Here is a 22,694-nt window from a genome sequence, read left to right as displayed (position 1 = left end):
CCAAGGTCAGGGGTTTGGAACCCCTTCCCCCGCCAGCCACCAAAAAAAAAAAAGTCTGATTTAGAGAATTTTTATATGGTATCATAGCACATGCCAGGCTATCATATAATTATGGCGTTTTTGTAAACAACTTGAAGGCATTTTGTTTTATCTTACATAGTAGATACTCAAGTGTGTGTAAAGAAAGGATAAAATCCTCAACATTTAGTTAATTGTACCATGTATTTTTATATTACGCAGTGACACTTTTGCACTAAAATAGAACAGTCTGCTAACATGTTGACCCCAGATGATACTGATATTCCAGAAATTATACTAAATTTTCAGCTTCAATGTCAATCTTTGTGTGTTTACTCAGTACAGAAAGGAGTTTATAGATGAGAAGAGGAGCAAATTGGATAATCAAAAGTAATTCCCAATTTTTAAAGATTTCCCCCAAAGTTCAGACTTGTTTGAAACCTTGCACCTTTTATTTCTTTGAGTCCTCTGAGGAGAATGGCTCTGGTTCATAACTTTATTATCAGAAGTGGCACTCTTAGGTCCTCAGTAAATGTGGAATGAATGAATTGAGTTGGTTCTGCTTGTGATCTACCCTCTGGGAACTTCTCTGCTATTATTTATCACTAAATTTGAGCCCAAGGTGATTCTTGCCCAGTGAATATAAGAAGTGGTACAGTGCCAGGTGCTTTGCCTCTTGTTATCATTCCTATATGGCAGATGAGTAAACTAGGCTCAGCGAGGATAAGTTACTAGAACATAGATATGAAAGGCAGAGGTGGAAGCCTGACCTGGCATGCTGCCTGGAGTCTGTACTCTTCACCTCTTCTCCCACAGAGTTAAAGGACTTGGACTCTGGATTTGCAGGCTTTCTTTGTGAATTGCTTTTGGTTCCATTAAAGCTGGATATAGGATATAGGACTTTGAGGAGCACTGCATGCATTTTTATAACTTTTGTGGACTTTATCACTTCAGTTACTGGGTGATTCTAAATCTAACTAGCACTGTTCCCCCAGGAATGTTTCCAGTTGTTGGGAGTTGGGGAATAAGGAGGCAGGATACTGTACGAGGAAGACTGAATGAGAAAGAAGCAGGTATTGGATAAGGGATCAATGTAGGCTTGTTTGTTATTTAATAGTGAAATATTTTAAATAGGCAGGAATAAAGATTAATGATGTCCATAGACCTACCACCAAGCTAATCGGATTTTGAGCTTATGTTTCTTTCAGATCTTAAAGAAATAAGTCATTACAAATATAACTGAGGCCCTGAGTGCATGTCATTTTGTATTAGAGTTTATATTCATGTTGATAAATATAACTTGAGTACACTCATTTTTAACTATCTAATATTTTATAGTATGTGTATACCCAAGTTTATTTATTCTCCAGCTGCTAAAGATTTTGGTTGTTTCCAATTTTTTTTTGGTCATTATACCCAGTGCTTCAATAAACATTCCTTTATGGTCCTCTTGTGTACAGGTGTGGGTGTTTTTCTATAGTATGTGCCTAGGAGAGGAATGGCTGTGTATATATCTTCAGTTTTACTGCATCTTGTCAGATAGCATTATCAAGTGGGGAGCCAGTTTTCAGTCCTACTATAGTGCGTGACTTGGTGGGGGAAGAGAGAAGTAAGAGAAAGGAAGGAAGAAGGGGCACGATGTGGGGCATAATGGGAACACTGAGTATTCAAAGAAAATCAGAAGTGTATCAGTAGGGTAAAAAGAATCTCTTGCAGAAAAGAAAACTCAATCTTAGCTCTTCATTTTCCTTCATTTAGATCAAGAATGAGTTTTTATTGTGCTCAAACAAGGCTTCTCTGACAAGCATGCTGAAAAATTTGCTTTATCACACTGTATGCTTCTGAATTTACTGATGCCACATGAGAACAAGCAAATGAATGACTTCTTTATTTTTATTGGGGCAGGTAAAATTTGAGTAACGAATTGTGAAGAGAGGTAAACACTTAAGTCCTATGATTTTAAAAAAACAATAACTTCCTTGTATTGGATGTTTTCATTTGGGAATTGAATATAGACTTGAGTTTTTGTTTTGTTTTGTTTTGTTTTTAAGGAAAGCAGTGTGAGTGGAGAAAAGAAACAAAGAAATCAGTAACTGGTTGTGATCAATTAGTTGTAAACGCCACTGCACTCTGACTAACCTAGACTTGACTTTTCTGAAATATCAAAAAATTCTGATTATGTAGCCAAATCTTTGTTTGTTCCAGTCACAGAAAACTGTGCACACTAAAAAAACATAGTTTGTTCATATTGATCTATTAACTACATCCTAGCCATCTCATTTCTCTGGGCTGTTAGTGAGAAATAAAGGTTTCTGCCACTTTCTTTCTTCTATCTTGTTCACTCTCTTGTAATAGTACTTAAAATAATGCAGTGGTTTAGAAACTTGTAACAAGGCAGAGGCCGAAAGGGAAGAGGTTCAAAGTGTTACCTGCATTCCACAAAGCTGGGCCACGGCTGGCTCAGGATAGTACTAAGCAAAAGAGGTATGTGTTTTGTTTGGCAGAAATGCCTATGATAACATATGCCCGGTGCCTCATGAATTGGAGCCTATGCTTATTATTAGATTTAGTGAGCCCTTTTTGCAGAGAATAGGACTGCTTATTTTCAGGACCTTTTTTTTTTTTTTTTGTCTTTTTTTGTGACCGGCAACGGATCGCAACCCTCAGTGTCACGCCCGTACCAGACTGGGACCGGCAACGGGATCGCAACCCTCGGTGTTGTGCCCGCCCCTCGCTCAGCCAGTGAGCGGCCGGTCTGTATGTGGGATCCGAACCCTCGGCGGGAGCGTCGCCACACTCCCAAGTGGCCCATTATTTTCAGGACCTTTTGCACACCCTAAAATGGAAACATTTGATAACCTCTGACGTACACTTAGTAGACCAGGTGACTCTACCTGAGAGCCTTTTCCTACCCACACTTTTTGTGTGGACCATTCTCTCCTCTAGTCTTCTCTGGGTTAATAGTCTTCACCTTTGGTGATTCTCAGACATTTTATTCTCAGGACTTCTTTATACTCTTAAATATTATTGAGGACACCAAGAACTTTTGTTTATGTGAGTTATATCTTTCAATATTTACCATATATTAGAAATTAAAACTGAGAAATAGGAAAATATTTCTTAATTTATTTTAAACAGTAACAGTAAACCCGTTACTTAACATAAATAAATATTTTTATGAAAAAACAAATATATATATTTTTTTGTTTCAGAAAACATGGTTAGAAGAGTGGCATTGTTATCAGAGTGTACATTTTAGTAAGTCTCTTCATGTCTGGCTGTTGATGACAGGTGGATTCCTCTATCTGCATTTGGTCTGTTGTGATATCATACATCCTGTAGCTTTTGGAAAATTGTTTTGTGTACTCCTGAAAGAATAAAAGTGAAAAAAGCAAATAACATCTTAGTATTCTTATGAAAATAGTTTGACCTCTTTGGCCTCCTGGAAGGGTCTCAGCAGTCCTGGATCACACTTTGAGAACTATCGCTTTAGATGTGCGTTCTGTTGTACTTCTCTATCGAAGCCTTCCCTGACCTCCTTCACTAGGTCAAATTTTCCTATTTTATGCTCTTAATGGTACCGTGTACCTCTTATTGGTATCATTTATTAAAATACGTTTTTATGTTTCATGTCTGTTTCTACTATTAGGCTCCCTGAGATTAGGGATCATGTGTGGTTTTTGCTCATGAATTATATACAGCTGTTAGCACAAGGCCTACCCTATACTGGGAATTTAGTAAATATTTGAATAAAAAAATGAGTGAATGAATTTACATAAACAGACTTATTGAATTCAATTCAATTATCAAGTTTCCCTTAAAACGTAATGCCTTCTCTGATTGTGTGTTTGGTGTCTACGTTCACAGCATATATTCATTTTCTGTTTTTTAAGTCTCTGGTTATTCCTAAGACTGCTGCAGAGCCATCGCAACCTGGATTTGCACAGCATTTTGCTCATACTCTGCTTGTCTCGCCCACTGCACCGCAGTATAATTCTTTATACCTGCCATTCTCCCTGACCAGCTTTTTAGCTTATTGATGATAGGAACTATTATCTTTTCAATCACCTTATCCGTGCCCCATTCAGGGGCTAGCATATATTGCCAAATAGTGGATACTTAAAAAAAAAATTGTTGAATGTACCAATTTGATTTGAAAAGATGCATATGCTACAACTGCAAGTAAATGTAAAAATTTTGACCAAAGAGAATTCATGTTCCCAGTACATGGATTACTGATAAGGTTATTACTGAATTGTTTTGCACATCACTTTCTTATAGGATACTTTCTAGGTAGTCTGATTACCAAGAAAGAATCATGGCATCAGAGGTTTTTTTTAAACATTTGTCATGCATGGACACCATTCTTTCAGCAGATATTTGAGTTACATACAAGTAATATGGTGTGCATAGGGATAAAGCTGTAAGCAAGACACACTCAATCCATTACCTCAGGAACCTGTGGTCTAGCAATCTAGTTAAGCAGTTGGTAGACTTTTTCTCTTAAGGGTTGAATAGTAAATATTTAAGGGCTTGTGGGATATATGGTCTGTGTCACAGATGCTGAACTCTGTCGTTGTGGCCCACAAGTAGCCAGAGACACTATGTAAATAAATTAGTATGGCTGTTTTTCAGTAAAACTTCATTTATAAAAATAGGTGGTAAATTGGATTTAGCCTGTAGGTTGTAGTTTGCTGACTCCTGGTCTAATTCATTTGTTTCTTGGTCTCGGTCTCTGTCTCACTCATATATCTACTGCAGCAGTTTTCATAAAGAGTTCCATTGATTTGTTTGTTACAATTAGCTAAAGTGAGATTGTAGAAGCACTGGATCTTGTCGTGCAGTTGACAAAAGCTAACTTTTATTTTTTCTTATCCAGGACATTTTATTTCCTTATATCAAAGAAAATGTTAAAGAGTATCTGCAGACACATTGGGAAGAAGAGGAGTGCCAGCAGGATGTCCATCTCTTAAGAAAACAGGTTGAGACATTTCCACATTCCCAAGTGTCTTAGAATTGAGAATGCCTGAAGACTTAAAATATGTGCTGAGCATATTGTAAAATAAGTGTTCAGAATTCACAGGGGATGGAAGTTGCAGTGACTTGCCTGCTCAGGAATTCACAGTACATAATTGAATGGTCAGATCATGGCAGTTTGTTGTTTTTAGAATTACGTCTTTCAGGGAGCTATTTAAATTGCATAAAAATATTATGTATTTGTAAAGCCAAGCCCTTTCTGGGTCGAAGGCATATGGTTTGTGCAGTCTCATTACATTTTTCATTAATATCTCCAAGTGATAGCACTTCATCATTTCTACTCTCACCTGTCTCATAGCATGAATTCCCAGTGTCCCCTCTACAGTGCTTCTGGATCCTCACACTTACACTCTGCCTCCAGACTTCTCAACCCAGCTCACCCCTGGCCCAGCCTTCACACCTGCTTTAGTTTCATGTGCTTTGTTCTGCTCTTTTTCCTCCCCCACCCCTCCCCAGTCTACAGTGTGTCTTTTTCTTCCACACTCTGTGCCACATAACTCCTGTTCTGTTGTTTCTCTTATTAAAATTTTGCTTCAATGGCAAAGATTTTACATGGTGTGCAGAGCTAACTCACTGGGAGTTATTTTCTAGTTAATTTTCTATGTTAGGTGTTGTTGAATGCTCTCTGTAAATTTTTTAATGTTAGGAGTTAAGATTGGAAATATAGTCATATCCTTTGGGGCTTGGGGTATTTGGGTTTGTTGAGTTTTCCGGATAACTCAGAGTTAATCTGAAATACTCCCCTCCCTTACCTTTTTCATTGTGTCAACAATTTTTGTTGAAAGATACATACATGTTCCTTTATTATAGTATATAAATATGCTTTAGAGATTATATAAATACATCTTTAGAGATTGGGTTGCCTTGTCACAAGGTCACTGTTCTAAATGGCTGTTAGGATTTTTGCAAAATGTGGGAGATTGTAGAAGACTGAATATGAACTGAATAGAAGAGTCTAGCTTCTTTTCAATTGAATTCTAGGCAAAAACTAATTTATGAGATTGTTTCTCCCTCAGAGTGCAGAGAAAATACGATTTAATTGAAGTCCAGGTTTGTTGATTCTAGTAAATGAATCAACAAACTGGGTCTTATTATTTCATTATTTACTCTCTCCTTACCTACAACATGCCTGTTAGTTTAAATTTCAGCTTTAGCAATCTAGGAAAGATAATGTAAATTTATTAATCCTGTTTCTTTTAGGAATTGTTTTTAGCAATTCCAAAGTGTATGATACTTTAATTTGCAACAATGCTAGGGCTAATGATAGTTGGGTAAAGTTGGTCTGCTTGGTTTTGGGGTCTCTTTTTAGGTGATCTTTTTTTGAATAAGCAAAAAACAGACTTTATGTTGTTTCTGACTTAAAGGCTGAAGAGGATGCCCACCTGGATGGGGCTGTTCCTATCCCTGCAGCACCTGGGAATGGGGTGGATGACACGCAACAGATGATCCAGGCTGTGGTAGATAACGTGTGCTGGCAAATGTCTCTGGATCGAAAGACCACGGCCCTCAAACAGCTGCAAGGCCACATGTGGAGGGCGGCATTCTCGGCTGGGCACATGAAAGCAGAGTATGTGCTCAAGTCACTCTGAACATTTTACCATCCCCAAAGCCAAGTATGTTTTTCACTAGCCCTCTTTCTCCAGTGTAAGTTGCACAATTAATAGAATAGATCAAATCAGCATACTATTTATTCTAACAAGTGAGTTGTTTTGTTTTATTTTTTCAAAGTTGGGCTAAAGCATTTCACGCAGCTTATTTCCCAGACCTGCATTTCTGGCTTTGTGGGTTAGTTGTAGGACTTTTAGTCCCAATTTAAAACAGTGTCCAAGGGGGCTGGCGGGTTAGCTTACTTGGGAGAGTTTGGTGTGAGGGCTGGCGGGTTAGCTTACTTGGGAGAGTTTGGTGTGAATAACACCAAGGGCAAGGATTCATATCCTCATACAGGCCAGCTGCAAAAAAAACCTTCCCAGAAAATGGAGACTTCCTAGACTAAGTCGTATTGGATCCACCATAGCAGCTGAGTAGTAATACTGTTGGGCTGCTTTCCAGGACTGTTAGATTACCTGCTTTTTGCTCTGTTAGAGAATTAAGAATGCTCTGAAATTACAGACCCTGTTGCTTTGGGGGTTACTCAGAGAATGTCAGTGTTGCCAGGAGCTAGTTCCACAGACTCTTTGAGTCTTGGTTGTGGAGTTCCTGATAGCACTCCTGTCTGTAGACACTCATGAGTGTTGTATTTTTGCGAAATTCTTTTTTTTCTGACAGCTGGCTGGTATGGGGATCCAAACCCTTGGCCTTGGTGTTATAACATTGCGATCTAACCAACTGAGCTAACTGGCCTGTCCCCCCCGCTACCCCTATCCTGGTCTGAGAAATTCTTAATAAGACGCTGCCACCTAAGGATTTTAGGCTGATGTAAAGTTTTAGATCCAAGACCTTTACCAGCTGCCTAGATTTCTTTTGTATTTCTGTCAAATGAGATGTCATTCCTTTTTTTTTTTTATCTGCTTTACAAGGAGCTTGTTTTACCTTTTAAAGGATGTATTGGAGTTTAAGGATTGCCAGTGATCTGGGAATATCAGCTAGTTCACTTCGTAAAATACTCAAAAGAGTGGAGCCAGGAGACTGTGCTTTCAGTAGTAAGCCCTTACTTCTCTTGGTCTTGGTTCCTTAATTATAAAAATAAAACCAGGGACTTGGAATAAATGATCTTAAACTGCTGAAGTACGGTTTAGGAGCAATAACAATCTGTGCAAATTCAGCTTGGAAAAATTCTGTCTCTTTGAGTGCAAAATAATACACAAAGTAACACACTTGATGTGTACTGGTTTTGAACATGTTGATGTCTTTCCTTCAATTAGTGCAACATATTAAGCTGTTTAATTCAGTAGAAGACTTCTCTGACATTTTCTTGAAGACTAGTTCCACAATCCAGGTTCCTTTGTGCTTTTCTTTTCACCCATCTCCTGTGATGTTATTTCCACCACTGAATATGGAAGACTCTGTAGAACTGGTAAAAGAGACTCAGGAATCAGAAAACGAGATACTGTTTGCTAATAATTAGCTAATGTGAGATAGTACAACAGTTAAATCTCTTAATGATTTGTTACATCATTTTTTTCCCTGCATAATAAAACTTTTCTAGCTAATTAAAGGTTTATATCTTTGAGCCCCAAACTTTTTTTTTTTTTTAATCAGTTTGGGTGCAGATCTTTCTAAAAGAATTTTCATGCTTTCTTAAAGCACACTGTATATAATTTAGCCTTTTCTTGTTATGAATTAATCGAAGAGTATATAATGTGATATTATTGATGTTGTTTGCTTTTTTAAGTTCTTTGGGAATTTAAGAAGTCACTTTCTTATTTTATCCCTTTATCTGTAATCCCTTTTTACTGTCATTAGTGTGGCTGTCAAAAACTATTCTCCTCTGCACCTAAATTGTTACTTAATCTGCTGTGATCCTGGTCTTATGGAGTTGCTTCTCATGTTACTATTTGGGCAGAAATGGAGAAACATGTGGCATCTATTTTGATTGGTTTCCAGCTGCCTAAATGATGTGTTTCTGCATTTTAACTTGGTGGTTTTCCATCTAGGTTCTTTGCAGATGTAGTTCCAGCAGTCAGGAAATGGAGAGAGGCTGGAATGAAGGTGTATATCTATTCTTCAGGGAGTGTAGAGGCACAGAAACTATTATTTGGGCATTCTACAGAGGGAGATATTCTTGAGGTACGTTATTTGATTTACTTGTTTTTTAACACTATCAAAGCATGAAATAATGAACGTTAAAGGAATGTATTACAGTTATAAGCTAACTCAACAGTCAGATAATTGCATTTGTGTGTGCTAGGCAGGTTGTAAAGAGAGCTGGAAAAACTGGGGAATACATCATAGGGAAGGGTGAAATGTTTTCTGTGTTACCAGTTTTTGGATCAAAGGTTCTTGAACTTTGTTGTGCTTAAGGATCACCTGGAGAATTTGTTAAAAATGTAGATCCCTGGGCTGTGCTTCCTGGCAAATCTGAATAGCAGGTCTGGGTTGAGGGTCAGCAGGCTGTATGTAAAAATCCACCCTAAGTGATTTTGATGATGGTAGTACTAGAATCAGCTATTCTATGTATACGTGTGTATGTTTGTACATGAGCTAGCATGTAAATCAATCAGCTGTCTTGCCAATATTAGGAAATCAACAACACAAAGGACACTAATGGGATGCTTCTTTTGGTTTAAAATCAGTTGAGAAGAAAATAAGTAATCACTTTTAATTATATTGCACTTATAATTTCTTCTCTATAACGTTGTTAAATGACGTTTATTCTGTGTCATGAATAAGATTATTATATAGGAGAACTGGGCACATTATTAAACATGGTGATAAGGTCATTTATTACATTTTTTGTGCATGAGAATATTCCTGCTAACTCCTGTGTGTAACCATCTCTGTCCCCTGGAGGACAGGTTAGTCAGTGGAAGAAGGGAATACATTTAGGACTTTTAAAAAGAAGTACCAACCAATTGAATAAGGTGAACTTAGTGATATACAGTAGGTAACTTGGCCAACTAATTTTTAAAAATAAATATTATTGAGCCTCTACCATCTGCAGAGAATACTTTGACTTTGGAGGTTTTCATATTCTAATTTTAGTACTTTCCTACTTTTCATCTTATTTCCAAGTCAAATATTAAACCAGTAGTGAAACCCTTTCATCATTGATGACTGATATAAGCTTCTTTTCAGCTCTCTCTGATGAAACAGACAATAAGATGATAACAAACAGGACATGGTAATTACCTACTCAGTTCAATAATAAAAAATAGATTCTCTAATTACCAAATGAGACAGAGAGAAAGAAAAAATGCAAAGTCAACCTTAACTTTTTAAAAGTTAAGAAGAGCTTAATATTGCCTTAATTTGTCTTTCAGTGATCTTTAGGCTTGTTTTTAGTTTGTGAAAAGTTCTGAAAACATTCAAAAGATTACATCATACTAGTTGATCTTAAAAATGGATTTATTTTAATTACTGTTGGTCAAATTATCAAGTTACACATTTGACTGCAATAATTTCCAAGAGGGCAAGGACATATATTATAGCTCTTGGGTAGAATTTTAAAATGTTTTAATGAGAAAATAAAAGTTTCTTGAAAGTAAAGTAACAGCTTATTGTTAAGGCAGGTGGATTAGTCCATTTCTGTTGCTTGTAACAAAATACCTGGAACTGGGTAATTTATAAGAAAATGAAATTTATTGCTTACAGTTTTGGAGGCCGGGAAGCCCAAAATCCAGGGAACACTTATGGTGAAGGCCTTCTTTGGTGGTGGCTTTACAGCAACACAGGGCTCTCACATGAAAGAAAATGGCAGAGCACAGAGAGAGACTCTCATGTGCTCTCCTTTTGAAGCCCTCAGAACCATGTTCCTGACTGCAATTATTAATCCATTCAACAACAGCGTGGTCCTACAAACTAATCATCTCTTCATGGCTCCACCTTTCAATGATCATAGTAGGATTTCCCATCCTCTTAATGGTTACAATGGGGATTAAGCTTTAATGACTTTAGGGGACACAGCTCAATCAATCCACAGCAGAAATCTGAGAAATCTGTTCATTCTAGGATTTAAAGGATAGTGTTCAGAACTTTTCATCAGGAATGAAACCCAGACCAATAATGAGTTTGAGTGCAAATAATGTTTTAAGGATAGAAAGTAGGGCATGTATATTGAACAATTTTGTGCATAAAATTAATGTTATTGAAAACCAAGTAGATTATAAAATGATCTTATATATGTTGATCTGGTAGTTTTCTTCTTCTAAGTGTTTAGTGCTATAAAATCTTTCTATTTACTGTTTATTGCCTCCATAAAGTTCTGTATTAAGTAGACTTTCAGTAAATATTTATTGAATGAACGAAGTCACTGTAATTGTCATGTATTTCAGAGAAAATGGATGTGAGACAAAGGGGTTCTGTGTATTTGTATTGTCAGTCTTACCCCTTCTTTTTTCAGCTTGTTGATGGTCACTTTGATACCAAGATTGGACACAAAGTGGAGAGTGAGAGTTATCGAAAGATTGCAAACAGCATTGGGGGCTCAACCAACAACATCTTGTTTCTGACAGATGTTACTCGAGGTAAGTAAAGATTGCAAACAGCATTGGGTGCTCAACCAACAACATCTTGTTTCTGACAGATGTTACTCGAGGTAAGTAAAGATTGCAAACAGCATTGGGTGCTCAACCAACAACATCTTGTTTCTGACAGATGTTACTCGAGGTAAGTAACTGGACTTATGTTATATACCCCAGGATAGGAGCTGAGCCTGGGACTACAAGTATGTTGCCTCTTAAAGAAAGTTTTTGTGGGGATCCTTGTAAAATATGCAAGGGACTGGCTGGTTAGCTCAGTTGGTTAGAGCACAGTGTTGCAAACCAATGTCAAGGGTTTAGATCCCTGTACTGGCCAACCACCAGAAAAAAAAATAAGATGAAAAAATAAAAAGAAAAAGAAAACAGCTTTATAAAAAGAAAGAATGAAACAGCCAACTCATTTCCCTCTCTATTAACCAATTCTTGGGGGGTTGTATGTGGGCAAGTAGCATTGGAAAGACTAATTCTTCTCCTTTTAACTCTTAACCATGGTTCCCCATCCATCACTCCGTATAAACACAAACATACTAATGACATGGGGAAGTAACAAAGAGAACTTAAGGGGTATCATTGTGGGAAGGAGCATGCAGGAAGGAGTATGAGGGTAGGTGATGGTTAGTTAAGGGCAGTGAAGTCATAGTGGTCTTAGACCAAATGCATTTAACAGCAGTGAGATCAGCTATGTACACTCAGCCAAGAAAAAAAGAGAGGACTATAAAGAGTTTAAGCAATTTTGCCTGTCATCCCAATCGATGAGCTGCCCCATGGTGAGGAGGATCCTCATCTGCCTTCCCTCAGATAGTCTCCATTTCTCAGGTACCCCTTTAGTTGTGAATTTCATTGTACATGATTCACTGGATTAAAGACATATATATTATTTACCCACCATGGCTCTCTTTATTATATATGGCACATTAGCATATATATTATTACTTTAAGGGTTGAATGTACAAAACAGTGTATACAATACTTTATCGGCAGTAAAAATGATTTCAAGAGTAGTTTTGGTCAAGTGGGAAACTTGTTCTCTGGCATCTGTGTAATGAGTCCTCTAGAGAATTACGGAAGGTAAGGTAGTGAATGAAGAAAGAAGAAGCAGAGGGCAAAGAGGTGGAGGGTGCCTAGGGGAAGGTGGTCTCTAAAATTCTTATCTGAAAGCCCCTGGTTGGTGAAGCTTTCCCAAACTCCTCTACCTGGCTCAACTTTTGGTTGCATGGTCATTTTCCTTAGAGTTTGTGTGTCTTTTGGTGTTTATAATTCCACTTGTATTTGAGGGCAAGTCTACATAATTATGTTTCTTCCATTCTACCTTGGATTGTAAGTTTCTCTGAGATCACACCTTCCTTTTAGCCCCCAGGACAAGGCTTTGTGTACTGTGTAGTCTGTGGCAGCAGGCTGGGTCAGGGATTGGGGAACAGAGGCAGAGGGGAGGAGGATGCTCTCTCACCTAGGTGGCTCCACGTGGCTCCTGGGCCTCTTGGAGGCAGCTCCAGCAGTGTGTAGGCGAGATTCCTCTCACCAGCCCTTCTTCTCTGTTGTCACAGAACTGTAATCACTTTCACTTGCTGGGACTATCAGAGATAGGACCCAAAGGAAAGTCCAGGCTGCTGGTAAAGGTGTCCACCTGAGGTGTATGTGAGCTATATTCTTTCTTTTCTGCTGACCCTTGAGCTTTTGGTTAGTTGTGATAGGCAAGAGTTATAGGTGTATAAACAGATACTAAGCTGTTTAAAAAAAATCTTAACCAGCGTAGATGATCTAATGCCTTTTTCCAGATAAATAGAGGTAAAACAGTCTTAATTTTACCAGACATATAGTAGACATTGAGTAATTATTAATATCTTTGTTAAATTTCAGCCTTTGGCAAATCTAGACTGGCATTTTTGATCTACCAGTGGTACCTGTATCAAGATGGTACCAATTCACAGTCATTCATTATTTTGAAATTTGAAAACTCAGTGGATTTAGTGGGGCTCAGCCCCTGTCCTGCATGTCCTGGCATGAGTCAGCTTCAAAGTCCAAGGGTGTCGACAAACTTTCAGCTTATTTTTTCTACTTGTGGAAAGCTTTACATTCACATATCTGATTGCACTGGAAGAGAGAGAGAGACAGATGCATGCACATGCTGCTTCAAGGTTCGTTGTGTGACTAGTTAGCCAGGCCATGTGAAATGTGCTATCAACAAGCATTAGCCTTAACAACCACCATTTCACCTCACCTCTACTCTGAACTGTAAATGTACTGTAAATGTTTGCCTGTCATATTTCTGTATAGAAACCTTCTACCGATTTGAAGTGACAATATACCCTCAAGTCACTTGGGGGCTTAGAGTGGTAGGGTGGAGGAGATTGCTTTACTATAAATGTAGGGTAGGGGTGAGCTAGCAGTTTCTGTGAAGAATGATAATTTGAAGACCTTTTACTGTTTTGCTCCTTATGGAAAGAAAATAGGCCTTGATCTGGTGAGTTTAGCTGGTTTAATCTGTGAATTGCTTTTCTTTAATCATTCATGTAAAGGAGGCTGTTGAAGATGAAAATCTGTAGTTTGCCTTATATAAGTTTCTGTAAGCTTAGAATTAGGATTTGCTTTGTAGCTAGAGTTCCCCACAAAGTCAGCCAATTCTGGGATTAAATACATGGTTCAACTTGTGATCCCAGACCCTTGCTCTGTCCCCACCTTTTTGGTTATATTAATAATTACAACCCCTGCCCTAAAACCAATTACGTTTTCTTCGTATTCTCTTCTTTGGCCACTTTTTTTTTTTGTAGTTGGCATCATAGTACCTCCAGAATTTCAGATCCTTCTCTTTTCACCTAAACCATTTCCTTAGGTTATAGTCCCAGAAATTATTTCTTTTTTTTTTTCCTTTTTGTCTTTTTTCGTGTCCGGCAACGGACCGCAACCCTCAGTGTCGCGCCCGTACCGGACCGGGACCAGCAACGGGATCGCAACCCTCGGTGTCGCGCCCGTACCGGACCGGGACCAGCAACGGGATCGCAACCCTCGGTGTCGCGCCCGTACCGGACCGGGACCAGCAACGGGATCGCAACCCTCGGTGTCGCGCCCGTACCGGACCGGGACCAGCAACGGGATCGCAACCCTCAGTGCTGCGCCCGCCCCTCGCTCAGCCAGTGAGCGGGAACCGGTCTGTTTGTGGGATCCGAACCCTCGGCTGGAGCGCCGCCGCGCTCCCAAGCGGCGCACTGTAGCAGTGCGCCACTGGGCTGGCCCCCAGAAATTATTTCTAACTTTAGAGAATAGAGATAATTCCCAGGTTGACTTCAAAATGAAATTGGCTCCCTCTGGGGCCGGCCCGGTGGCGCACTGGAGAGTGCGCCGCTTGGGAGCGCGGTGGCGCTCCCGCCGAGGGTTCAGATCCCATGTGGAGACCGGTTCCCGGTCACTGGCTGAGCGCGGTACGGACGCAACACCGAGGGTTGCAATCCCGTTGCCGGTCCCCGGTACGGGCGCGACACCGAGGGTTGCGATCCCGTTACCGGTCAGTAAAAAAGACAAAAAGGAAAAAAAAAAAAAGAAATTGGCTCCCTCTGAATCCTCCATAAGGAGGTTTTATTCCTGACCTCTGACTTCTACCAACCCCACACCTGATTAGGCAGTAGGGCCAGAACTTGGGTCATCTGTAGGTAGGATGAGGCCAGGTAGCTGCCTGCCTACCTTGTTTTTCTCTATTATCTCTGGTCCTGTGTTTTGGTACCACATGCCCAGACTTCCACTGCCAAGGCAGAGCAGCAGGCTAAGTTGATATCCCAAATAATATCCAAGTATGAAAGGGAGAATGGCAAGACTCTCCCCTTAGAGGAAAGGAAAAGGGACTTAGGGTTTTAAGTCAACAAGCATTAGTTAAGTGTCTCAATAGTACCAGTAGAGCAAGTAGATGCTTAGGGACAAGACTTGCCCTGTGGTGATCTAGGTAAGAATGCTAAATATGGAACAGCCACTATTAGCTAGTATCAAGTCCCGTGTGGATTGTGCTGGCTCAACTTGGTCAAGATGAAAGCTTTTCTTAAATGAAGGAAGGCAGGCAGGCTGGCTAGCAGGGTGGGTAAACGGTAGCTGCCACTTCTACTGAAGTGAATGGCTTCTGCAGAATGTGCCTCAAGACGGCATTCCCACATGAAGAGGGAGTCCTTGGTGCTATGCTCTGACAAGGTGATAGGTCTTTTCACAGGAAGAGCAGAAGATAGACACTTGAGGAGGTGGGTAGATGGATGAAATAGCTCTGTCCCATTGAGTCTCTCCAGGAACTTCTTACCTGTCTCAGCACTGCTGTCCTTTAATTAATCCATTCAAATGCCACAACTCTTTTCCAAAGGTTGAGAAACTACTAAGGGTCCCTATTATACCAAATCTAAATTCCATAGAATGTGTTGTGGATTTTTCACCAGCTTTGCTCTATCTGTCGAAGCCCCACCTCTTTTATCACAGCTCTGTGTCCTGTTTCCCACTCAAACTTGCTGCATTCTTCCAGTATTTACACATGTATTTTATCTTCTGTCTAGAATTCTTCTTTCTGCCATTTTTCTTGCCTTGAAACTTTTGATCAAAACTCACCCTCTGTGCAGAAGAATCATTTTTAAAATGTGGATCCTAATTTGGTAGTTCTACGTTGGGGGCCTAAGATTCTGCATTTTAAACAAGCTTCCAGGTGATTCCCATACTGCCGGGCCATGGATCATACTTGCATGATTAGGGCTGAATAGCAGAAGTTGGCAAGCTTTCTCTATAAAGTATCAGATGGTAAATATTTTGGTCCTTTGCAGACCATTCAGTCTCTGTCACAACTGTTTAGCTCTGCCCTTTTTTTAGCGGTTGGCCAGTACAAGGATTGAACCCTGGACCTCGGTGTTATAAGTACCGTACTCTGACCAACTGAGCTAACTGGGCAGATCTTAACTATGTCCTTATGGTGCGAAAACAGCCATAGACAATACCAAATAAATGGGCCTTGCTGTATTCCAATAAAACTATTTACAAAAACACGTGTCAGGCTGTAATTTGCCGACCTTTGTTCTAGAATATGGACCATGGAATCAGACTGACAGTTTCAAATTTTAACTCCAGCACTTGTTAGCTCTCAGTTTCCATATCTATAGAATGGGGATAATAATACTAACTACCTTAGGGTTGGTATGAAGATTTAGATGAGAATGGGAGCTACATGAAGGTAGGAGATTTGTTTTGTTCACATATCTCTGGTTCTAGAATAGTACCTGACACATAGTAGGTGCTAAATTAATATAAGGTGTTAGCTGTTATACTTCAAATAAAAACAAAATGGAGAGGAATGTAAACCAAGGGTGTATTAGAGATATCTCCTGCAGTACCTATCTTACCTAGTTTCATTTAACTAGTTCTGTTTTTACCTCTATACTCCCCCCTCAGCCCTGTGCACACATGTGCATGCACACACACACACAGTCACTGATTTCAAGTCACTCACAGCCTAACAAGCTAACAAGGAGAAAAACAGCAAGTAATAACATGTCGAATTATATTGTTGTGTTAGAGGTAAATACAAGGTGTTAAAGGATCACATAGAATGCTTTAATACAGGTGGTAGTGGTTCTGGAGGATGTGATATTTGGGCTGAATTTTGAAGAGTAGAAATTTGCCAGGCAAAAAATGGACAGTTTAGGCAAGGGGCATGACATTTTTGGGGTCTGGAGGTAACAGCAGGTACTCTGGCCTGATTAGACTGTAGGATCTCTTTTGTCCAATATCTACTTCATTGATATTATCACCAACAGCCTGCCTGTTGGGAAATAGCTCACTTCTCAGTAGGACCCGTTAGAGGGAGTGGAGGAAAGTTGAGGGACAGGACTAGTTCTGTCCTTCTGTGTTCATAAGTACTTAATAAAGCTCAGAAGTGTAGGACACACTGCCGTTTCATTCTGTCATGGATGGTTAGTTTTGTTGTTGTTGTTTTTCTAATTTCATTATGGAAAAATTAAAACATATTAAAGAGAGAATATGTATTCACCCCCAATGTGCCCATCTTCTAACTTCAACAGTAATCAAGTCAGGGTCAAACTTGTTTCTTCCATTCCCACATTTTCCTGATGACTTTGATGCAAATCTCAGACACGATGTTTTGGTGTTTCTGACACAGACTTTGGTTTTTCACAGAGGCCAGTGCTGCCGAGGAAGCAGATGTGCATGTAGCTGTGGTGGTGAGGCCTGGCAATGCGGGATTGACAGATGATGAGAAGACTTACTACAGCCTTGTCACGTCCTTCAGCGAACTGCATCTGCCTTCCTCAACCTAAAGATGGCTTCTAAGGAAGACTGAACTGTTCCTCAGAGTTTTCCCCATAGTGTCTAGTTTTATTCTAATGATAAAAGTAACTTACTTAAAAAATACATATATGTACACATATATATATGCAAGTATATATATGTATATGCTCAAATTAACTTCTACAGGCACATAGGTGAAAAAAGTCTCAGTTCAGTGAAAACAAAACTTATTTAAAGATGCTTTATATGTAGAAATTGTGTGAAATCATAACTCTAACCTTTATTGAGGGCCAAGTGTATTTGGTAGAAAAAATTGCTAAAATACAGATCAGATATTAAGTTTATCAAGTCTTATATCAAAATGTAAAGCTAATTTTAAGGAATTGTTCAGAAGTCCTGTTATTTTAAAAACTGCAGATATTTCAGAGACTTATTTCTAATGATAATTAATTGCCCCGAGACAAAGGTATTTATTTCTGCTTCAAAAAAACAAAATTGGGAAAGAAAACTCACTTGAGTCTTGATCAGTCATCTATTATTTAGCAAGAAACTTTCTAGTCACTGTGTCACCCACAACAAGCAGTTGCCTTATCAGTGAAAAAGGTGCACTGACATAACAGCTAAAGTAGACATGTGGTTCTTAATGTTTAACAAAGACAGTCCTAATCCTGGCAGTTGTTAGCATTATAGATTTTATATTTGCCTTTCTAACTACTACTTAGCACAGTTTGAGAATATGTTAATTGCTATTTACTGTTAAAAAAGGTTTTACTGAAATCAGTCCATAAGATCAAGAAGAGCCCTAATATGTAATATTTTCCTCTGAACTGGATGTGAGAAAAGTAAATTTTATAACAGCATTATTTATCCTGGTTCAGCTCTAACAGTAGGATGTCATGTCAATTTCATGTTGTGATTAATAAAAGCATTTTCTTCTTCACTCAGTTTTATATAGGTTCCTGAACTATATACCACATACTACCATAAGCAAAAGAGAAATTGAGACTGAAGAGAGATTGAAAAAATACGAATTTTAGTTTTTGCTTTAATCATTTATGTGTGGTGTGTGTTTTAATGGAATGCCAGTGGGAAATTACTGTTACTTGAGTTATGCATACATATACCGTTACTATTTCATTGGATTAGTAAGCATTTAGGAGATGAGTGTGGTTTCTTAGATCTTTGAGAATCCTGTATTTGATGTATATAAGATAGTGCTTGAAGAAGGCAATTATTCTCCTAATTAACCAAGAAAAATGAATGAATCCTACAGGGATAATTTTAGGAATGCTTTGAATAAGGAAAAGGAAGTAGTCTTGCAAATATTAGAGGACAGGAGATATAAAAGATTTTATGGTGGTAATTCTGGTCTTCTAGTAGCTAATTAAGAAATCTAAGGATTATGAAAATATACAAGAGTAGAAAAAAGGAAATGAGTTTAAATAAATCTTAGAAATGGGAGTAATTTGTAAATGATGATAAAACCACAAATGTAATGAAAGGATGAACCATGCGTTTTCTGGAAAAGTTCATGGGAAGATGGTGCAAAAGAATGTTCCTTAATGATAGGAAAGGAGTAATTGGAAAAGGAAGAAGTGAGAGAAAATTATGTACCAGGATCTAGGTTAGAAAGGAATTTAAGGAAAAAGAAGGTGCTCAGTATCTAGCCAAAAGAGAATTGAGGTGGAGGGCATTTACTGTCCATGATGAAAAGGGTACCAGAAAAACTGCATAGTTCAGTGAGGCAGTTAGTGAGGCAGAAAATAAGTGGATTTAGGAATTAAGAGAAGGTTGAAATATCAGATTCAGTGGAGTGTGAAAGGAAAGGAAAAATAAGGTAAATGTAGTATTTCTTAGATCCTGAGAAACCCACTCACAATTAAATGTGATGGAGAAGGATCTCGGGAAGAACTTGAGAGATAAAGTACACTGGTCATGAGAGGAAAAACCTACCTAAGAAAGTAGGTAGTGAGCTAGGAGTGAGTCCATATAAATTCATGGTCCTTAGGAAGGTAAGGAGGGAAAAACCTCTGGAACTTCTAAAGATGAGAACAAAGGAGCACTAAATTTTCTCAGCCTCTTGTATGTCGAGAATACAGAGGACAAAGTCCTTTTAATGTTGTGGCTCTTTTTATTCCTGTTTGTTAATTCACACTTTCTACTTCAGTTCTCTTTCCAACACTGGCATTGATTTCCAATCTTGGGTCAAAACCCAAGTTGTTTTTTTAGAAGAGAAACCTCAAACCAAGAGGATTCTCTAGTCTTATCAGCAGTTCTGGACTAGCAGGCCTTCCTGTTTGGCCTTCGGGAAGGCTGGCCTTAGTTGCTAAGCCGAAGTGATGTCAAGTTTAGAGTCACACAAGGAAAGGTTGGAAGCCACTGGCCTAGTGCCAAGACAGATGGACAGCAGCCTTTGCCCAGCAGATGGTGCTGTTTCTCCAGAGACCATATCAAGTGTGAGGCCAACACATAACAGCAGGTGGAGCCAAGAGGTAGCACTGAGAGAAATTAGTATAGTTCATTTATCCTTAAAAGCCAATAGCATGATATTGCATGAGTCAGAGTAGTTTGGAAGAAATGACAATAATTCTGAATGATAGCCACCCACTAGTTCTGTTCCCCCCTCATTCTCTAAGTCACACACACATAAAAATTGTGTTTTTGTTTTTGTTTTCGTTTTTTTTTTTAACGATTAAGCCAGATCATTAGGGCTGGGAAACCCAGTAAAGAGTCTGAATTGTGTTCTAAGTGTGGTGGGAAGCCACTGAAGGATTTTGAGCTGAAGATGAACAATGTAGATTTTTGTACATCTCTGTTGTGTAGATGCAAGCAAGAGTGGATGCATGAAGACCAGCTAGGAATATCAAGGTTGAATGCTGAAGGCAGAAACCACTTTAGGAATTTCAATCAGAAGGGGATTTAAAACAAGGAGTAAAATACTTACGAAAATCCATGGGAGGACTGGAGCAGGAGTAGTCAGGGAAACTACCACTGGTCTGTGGTGTTAAAGGACACCCCACAGTAGTTTGTTCAGGAAGTCTGCCACCATTGCCCCTGTGTTACAGGGCATACTCAGTTCCTGGCTGAGCTCACCAAAATTTGTTACTGGTCACACAGGTCTAGCTTCCTGCCCCCTTTCAAAAACAAACCACTCAAAAGTCAAATATTGATGAAAATGGAAGTCAGCTTTTATTCAGGAATAAAATACTGCATACTGGTGACCTTTAGGAATACCAGTGACCTGAGGAGAGATGATAGGCTAACCCATCTCTCCAGTAAACCTGAAGGAGAATGGCCAGGCTGAAGCCATCTCAAAGTCTCAGATTTACTGAGGGGTTTTTAAAGAGGGGGTTGAGGGAAATGAAAAGCAGGAGGGAGGGACACATGAGCAGCGAGGGCTTCATGCAAGGTCTCAGGTGCAAAGTCTTGCTGAGACTCCCTCTGGTTTCTGCTGCCATCCTTATCTCAGGGTCCTGCTGGATAGTACAGGCCTCGTGAGTCTGCAGCTTCAGGCTGGCTGAAACACTACATTTATGTAAATTATGTCATCTTGCCCCATAACCAAGGTTCAAAACATCAAAAAGCATGGGAAAGGAGGTAACTCATAAAAATACATGCCAAGGAAAAAACTATGTCCTTTTAAAATTTTTTAGAGCCCATGCAGTTTTAGGTCTCAGTCCTGCTCACGCCAACACCTGCTGCTCACAACCACGAAATACCAGCCCGATCATTGCAAATTCTCCAAACACTTACATCTCTGTGACCTTGCTTACCAACAGCAATAGCAATAGGAAGATTACCTCTTGTCTTGCTTCTCTTTGCAAACTTTGCACTACTGCTTTCAATTGACAGTTTTAATTCTAACCCAGAACTCTGTAAGGGTGCCTGGGAAATGTTTTAATTTTCCAACTTTTCCAATTAGCAGGTAAAATGATACTTGAAAGAGCCAATCTGCTGGATCTAAGATAGAAGGCTATTGCAGTAATGAAGGAAAGGGATGGTGGTGGCTTGCCTTAGGGTGGTAGTAGTGGAAATAGATAGGAGTGGACATATTCATGTTTTAGAGATAACAGTGACCACACTTGTTGACTGATTGGATTTGAAAGGGTAACTTCTAGATCAGCAGTGCCACTTACAACATGTAAAGAAAGCAGTTGGATATGTCTAGAAAAGTCTTTAAGAGCACAAGGCCTTGGCCAGGCTAGAGATCAGATTGGAGAGTTTATTGGGATAGAGACGTGATTAAAAGCCATGGATGTGGTCACCCAGGAAGAGTCTATTGATAGGGAACAGAGCGCAGACAGAGCCCTTAGGCTCCAATATTAAAGATCAAGCCAAGGGATGAAGCCAGCAAAGGAGATGGAAAAGGGTAGGGCAAACCAGGAAAGCCAGGAGAGTGACAAGCCAGAAGAAGAAGGGAGTATTCAAATATGTCAAGTGCTGATAAGAATCGAAGTGAGTTTTGAGAATAGTGGTGTATTGGACAAATGCAGTCCCTGTGGAATGGTGGGACCAGAAGTTAGATTAGGTTAAATTGAGGAAAGTATGAGGTCTAGCTAAAGATTTATGAATTTTGTTGATCTTTTCAAAGAACCAACTTTTGGTTTTGTTGATTCGCTATTTACTTATCTCCACTCTAATCTTATTTCCTTTTTCTGCTTGCTTTGGTTTTTTTTTTTTTTTTCTTCTTCTTAATTTTATTTTGTCGATATACAATGAGGTTGATTATTGTGGCCCATTACCGAAACCCCCCTCCCTCCTCCCACTCCCCCCTCCCACCCAACAATGTCCTTTCTGCTTGCTTGTCGTATCAACTTCAAGGAGTTGTATTGTTAAGTCTTCTTCCCCCTCCCCCGGTTTTTTTTGTGTGTGCGTGTGAATTTATTTATTTATTTTTAGCTCCCACCAATAAGTGAGAACATGTGGTATTTCTCTTTCTGTGCCTGACTTGTTTCACTTAATATAATTCTCTCAAGGTCCATCCATGTTGTTGCAAATGGCAGTATTTCATTCGTTTTTATAGCTGAGTAGTATTCCATTGTGTAGATATACTACAATTTCCCTATCAACTCATCTGATGATGGACATTTGGGCTGGTTGCAACTCTTGGCTATTGTAAAGAGTGCTGCGATGAACATTGGGGAACACATATACCTTCGACTTGATGATTTCCATTCCTCTGGGTATATTATCAGCAGTGGGATAGCTGGGTCATATGGCAGATCTATCTGCAATTGTTTGAGG

General features: G+C 39.2%; 1 protein-coding gene across 1 annotated transcript in view; it reads left to right on the top strand.

The window, feature by feature from the left end:
* Window positions 1-18,390, top strand: part of ENOPH1 (enolase-phosphatase 1) — a 37,519-nt gene extending 19,129 nt beyond the window's left edge. The window contains exons 2-6 of the mRNA XM_008569211.1: window positions 4,898-4,999; window positions 6,420-6,622; window positions 8,649-8,781; window positions 11,054-11,177; window positions 17,340-18,390. Coding sequence (XP_008567433.1) covers window positions 4,898-4,999; window positions 6,420-6,622; window positions 8,649-8,781; window positions 11,054-11,177; window positions 17,340-17,479 — 702 coding nt within the window. The 3' untranslated portion in view covers window positions 17,480-18,390. The remainder of the gene's footprint in view (window positions 1-4,897; window positions 5,000-6,419; window positions 6,623-8,648; window positions 8,782-11,053; window positions 11,178-17,339) is intronic.
* Window positions 18,391-22,694: the final 4,304 nt, after the last annotated feature.

This window comes from Galeopterus variegatus, unplaced genomic scaffold, assembly GCF_000696425.1.
Source record: "Galeopterus variegatus unplaced genomic scaffold, G_variegatus-3.0.2 Scaffold478, whole genome shotgun sequence".
NCBI classification, from domain to species: Eukaryota; Metazoa; Chordata; class Mammalia; order Dermoptera; family Cynocephalidae; genus Galeopterus; species Galeopterus variegatus.
The sequence above is the reverse complement of the archived record's forward strand: the minus strand, read 5'-3'. Positions and strand labels throughout refer to the sequence as shown.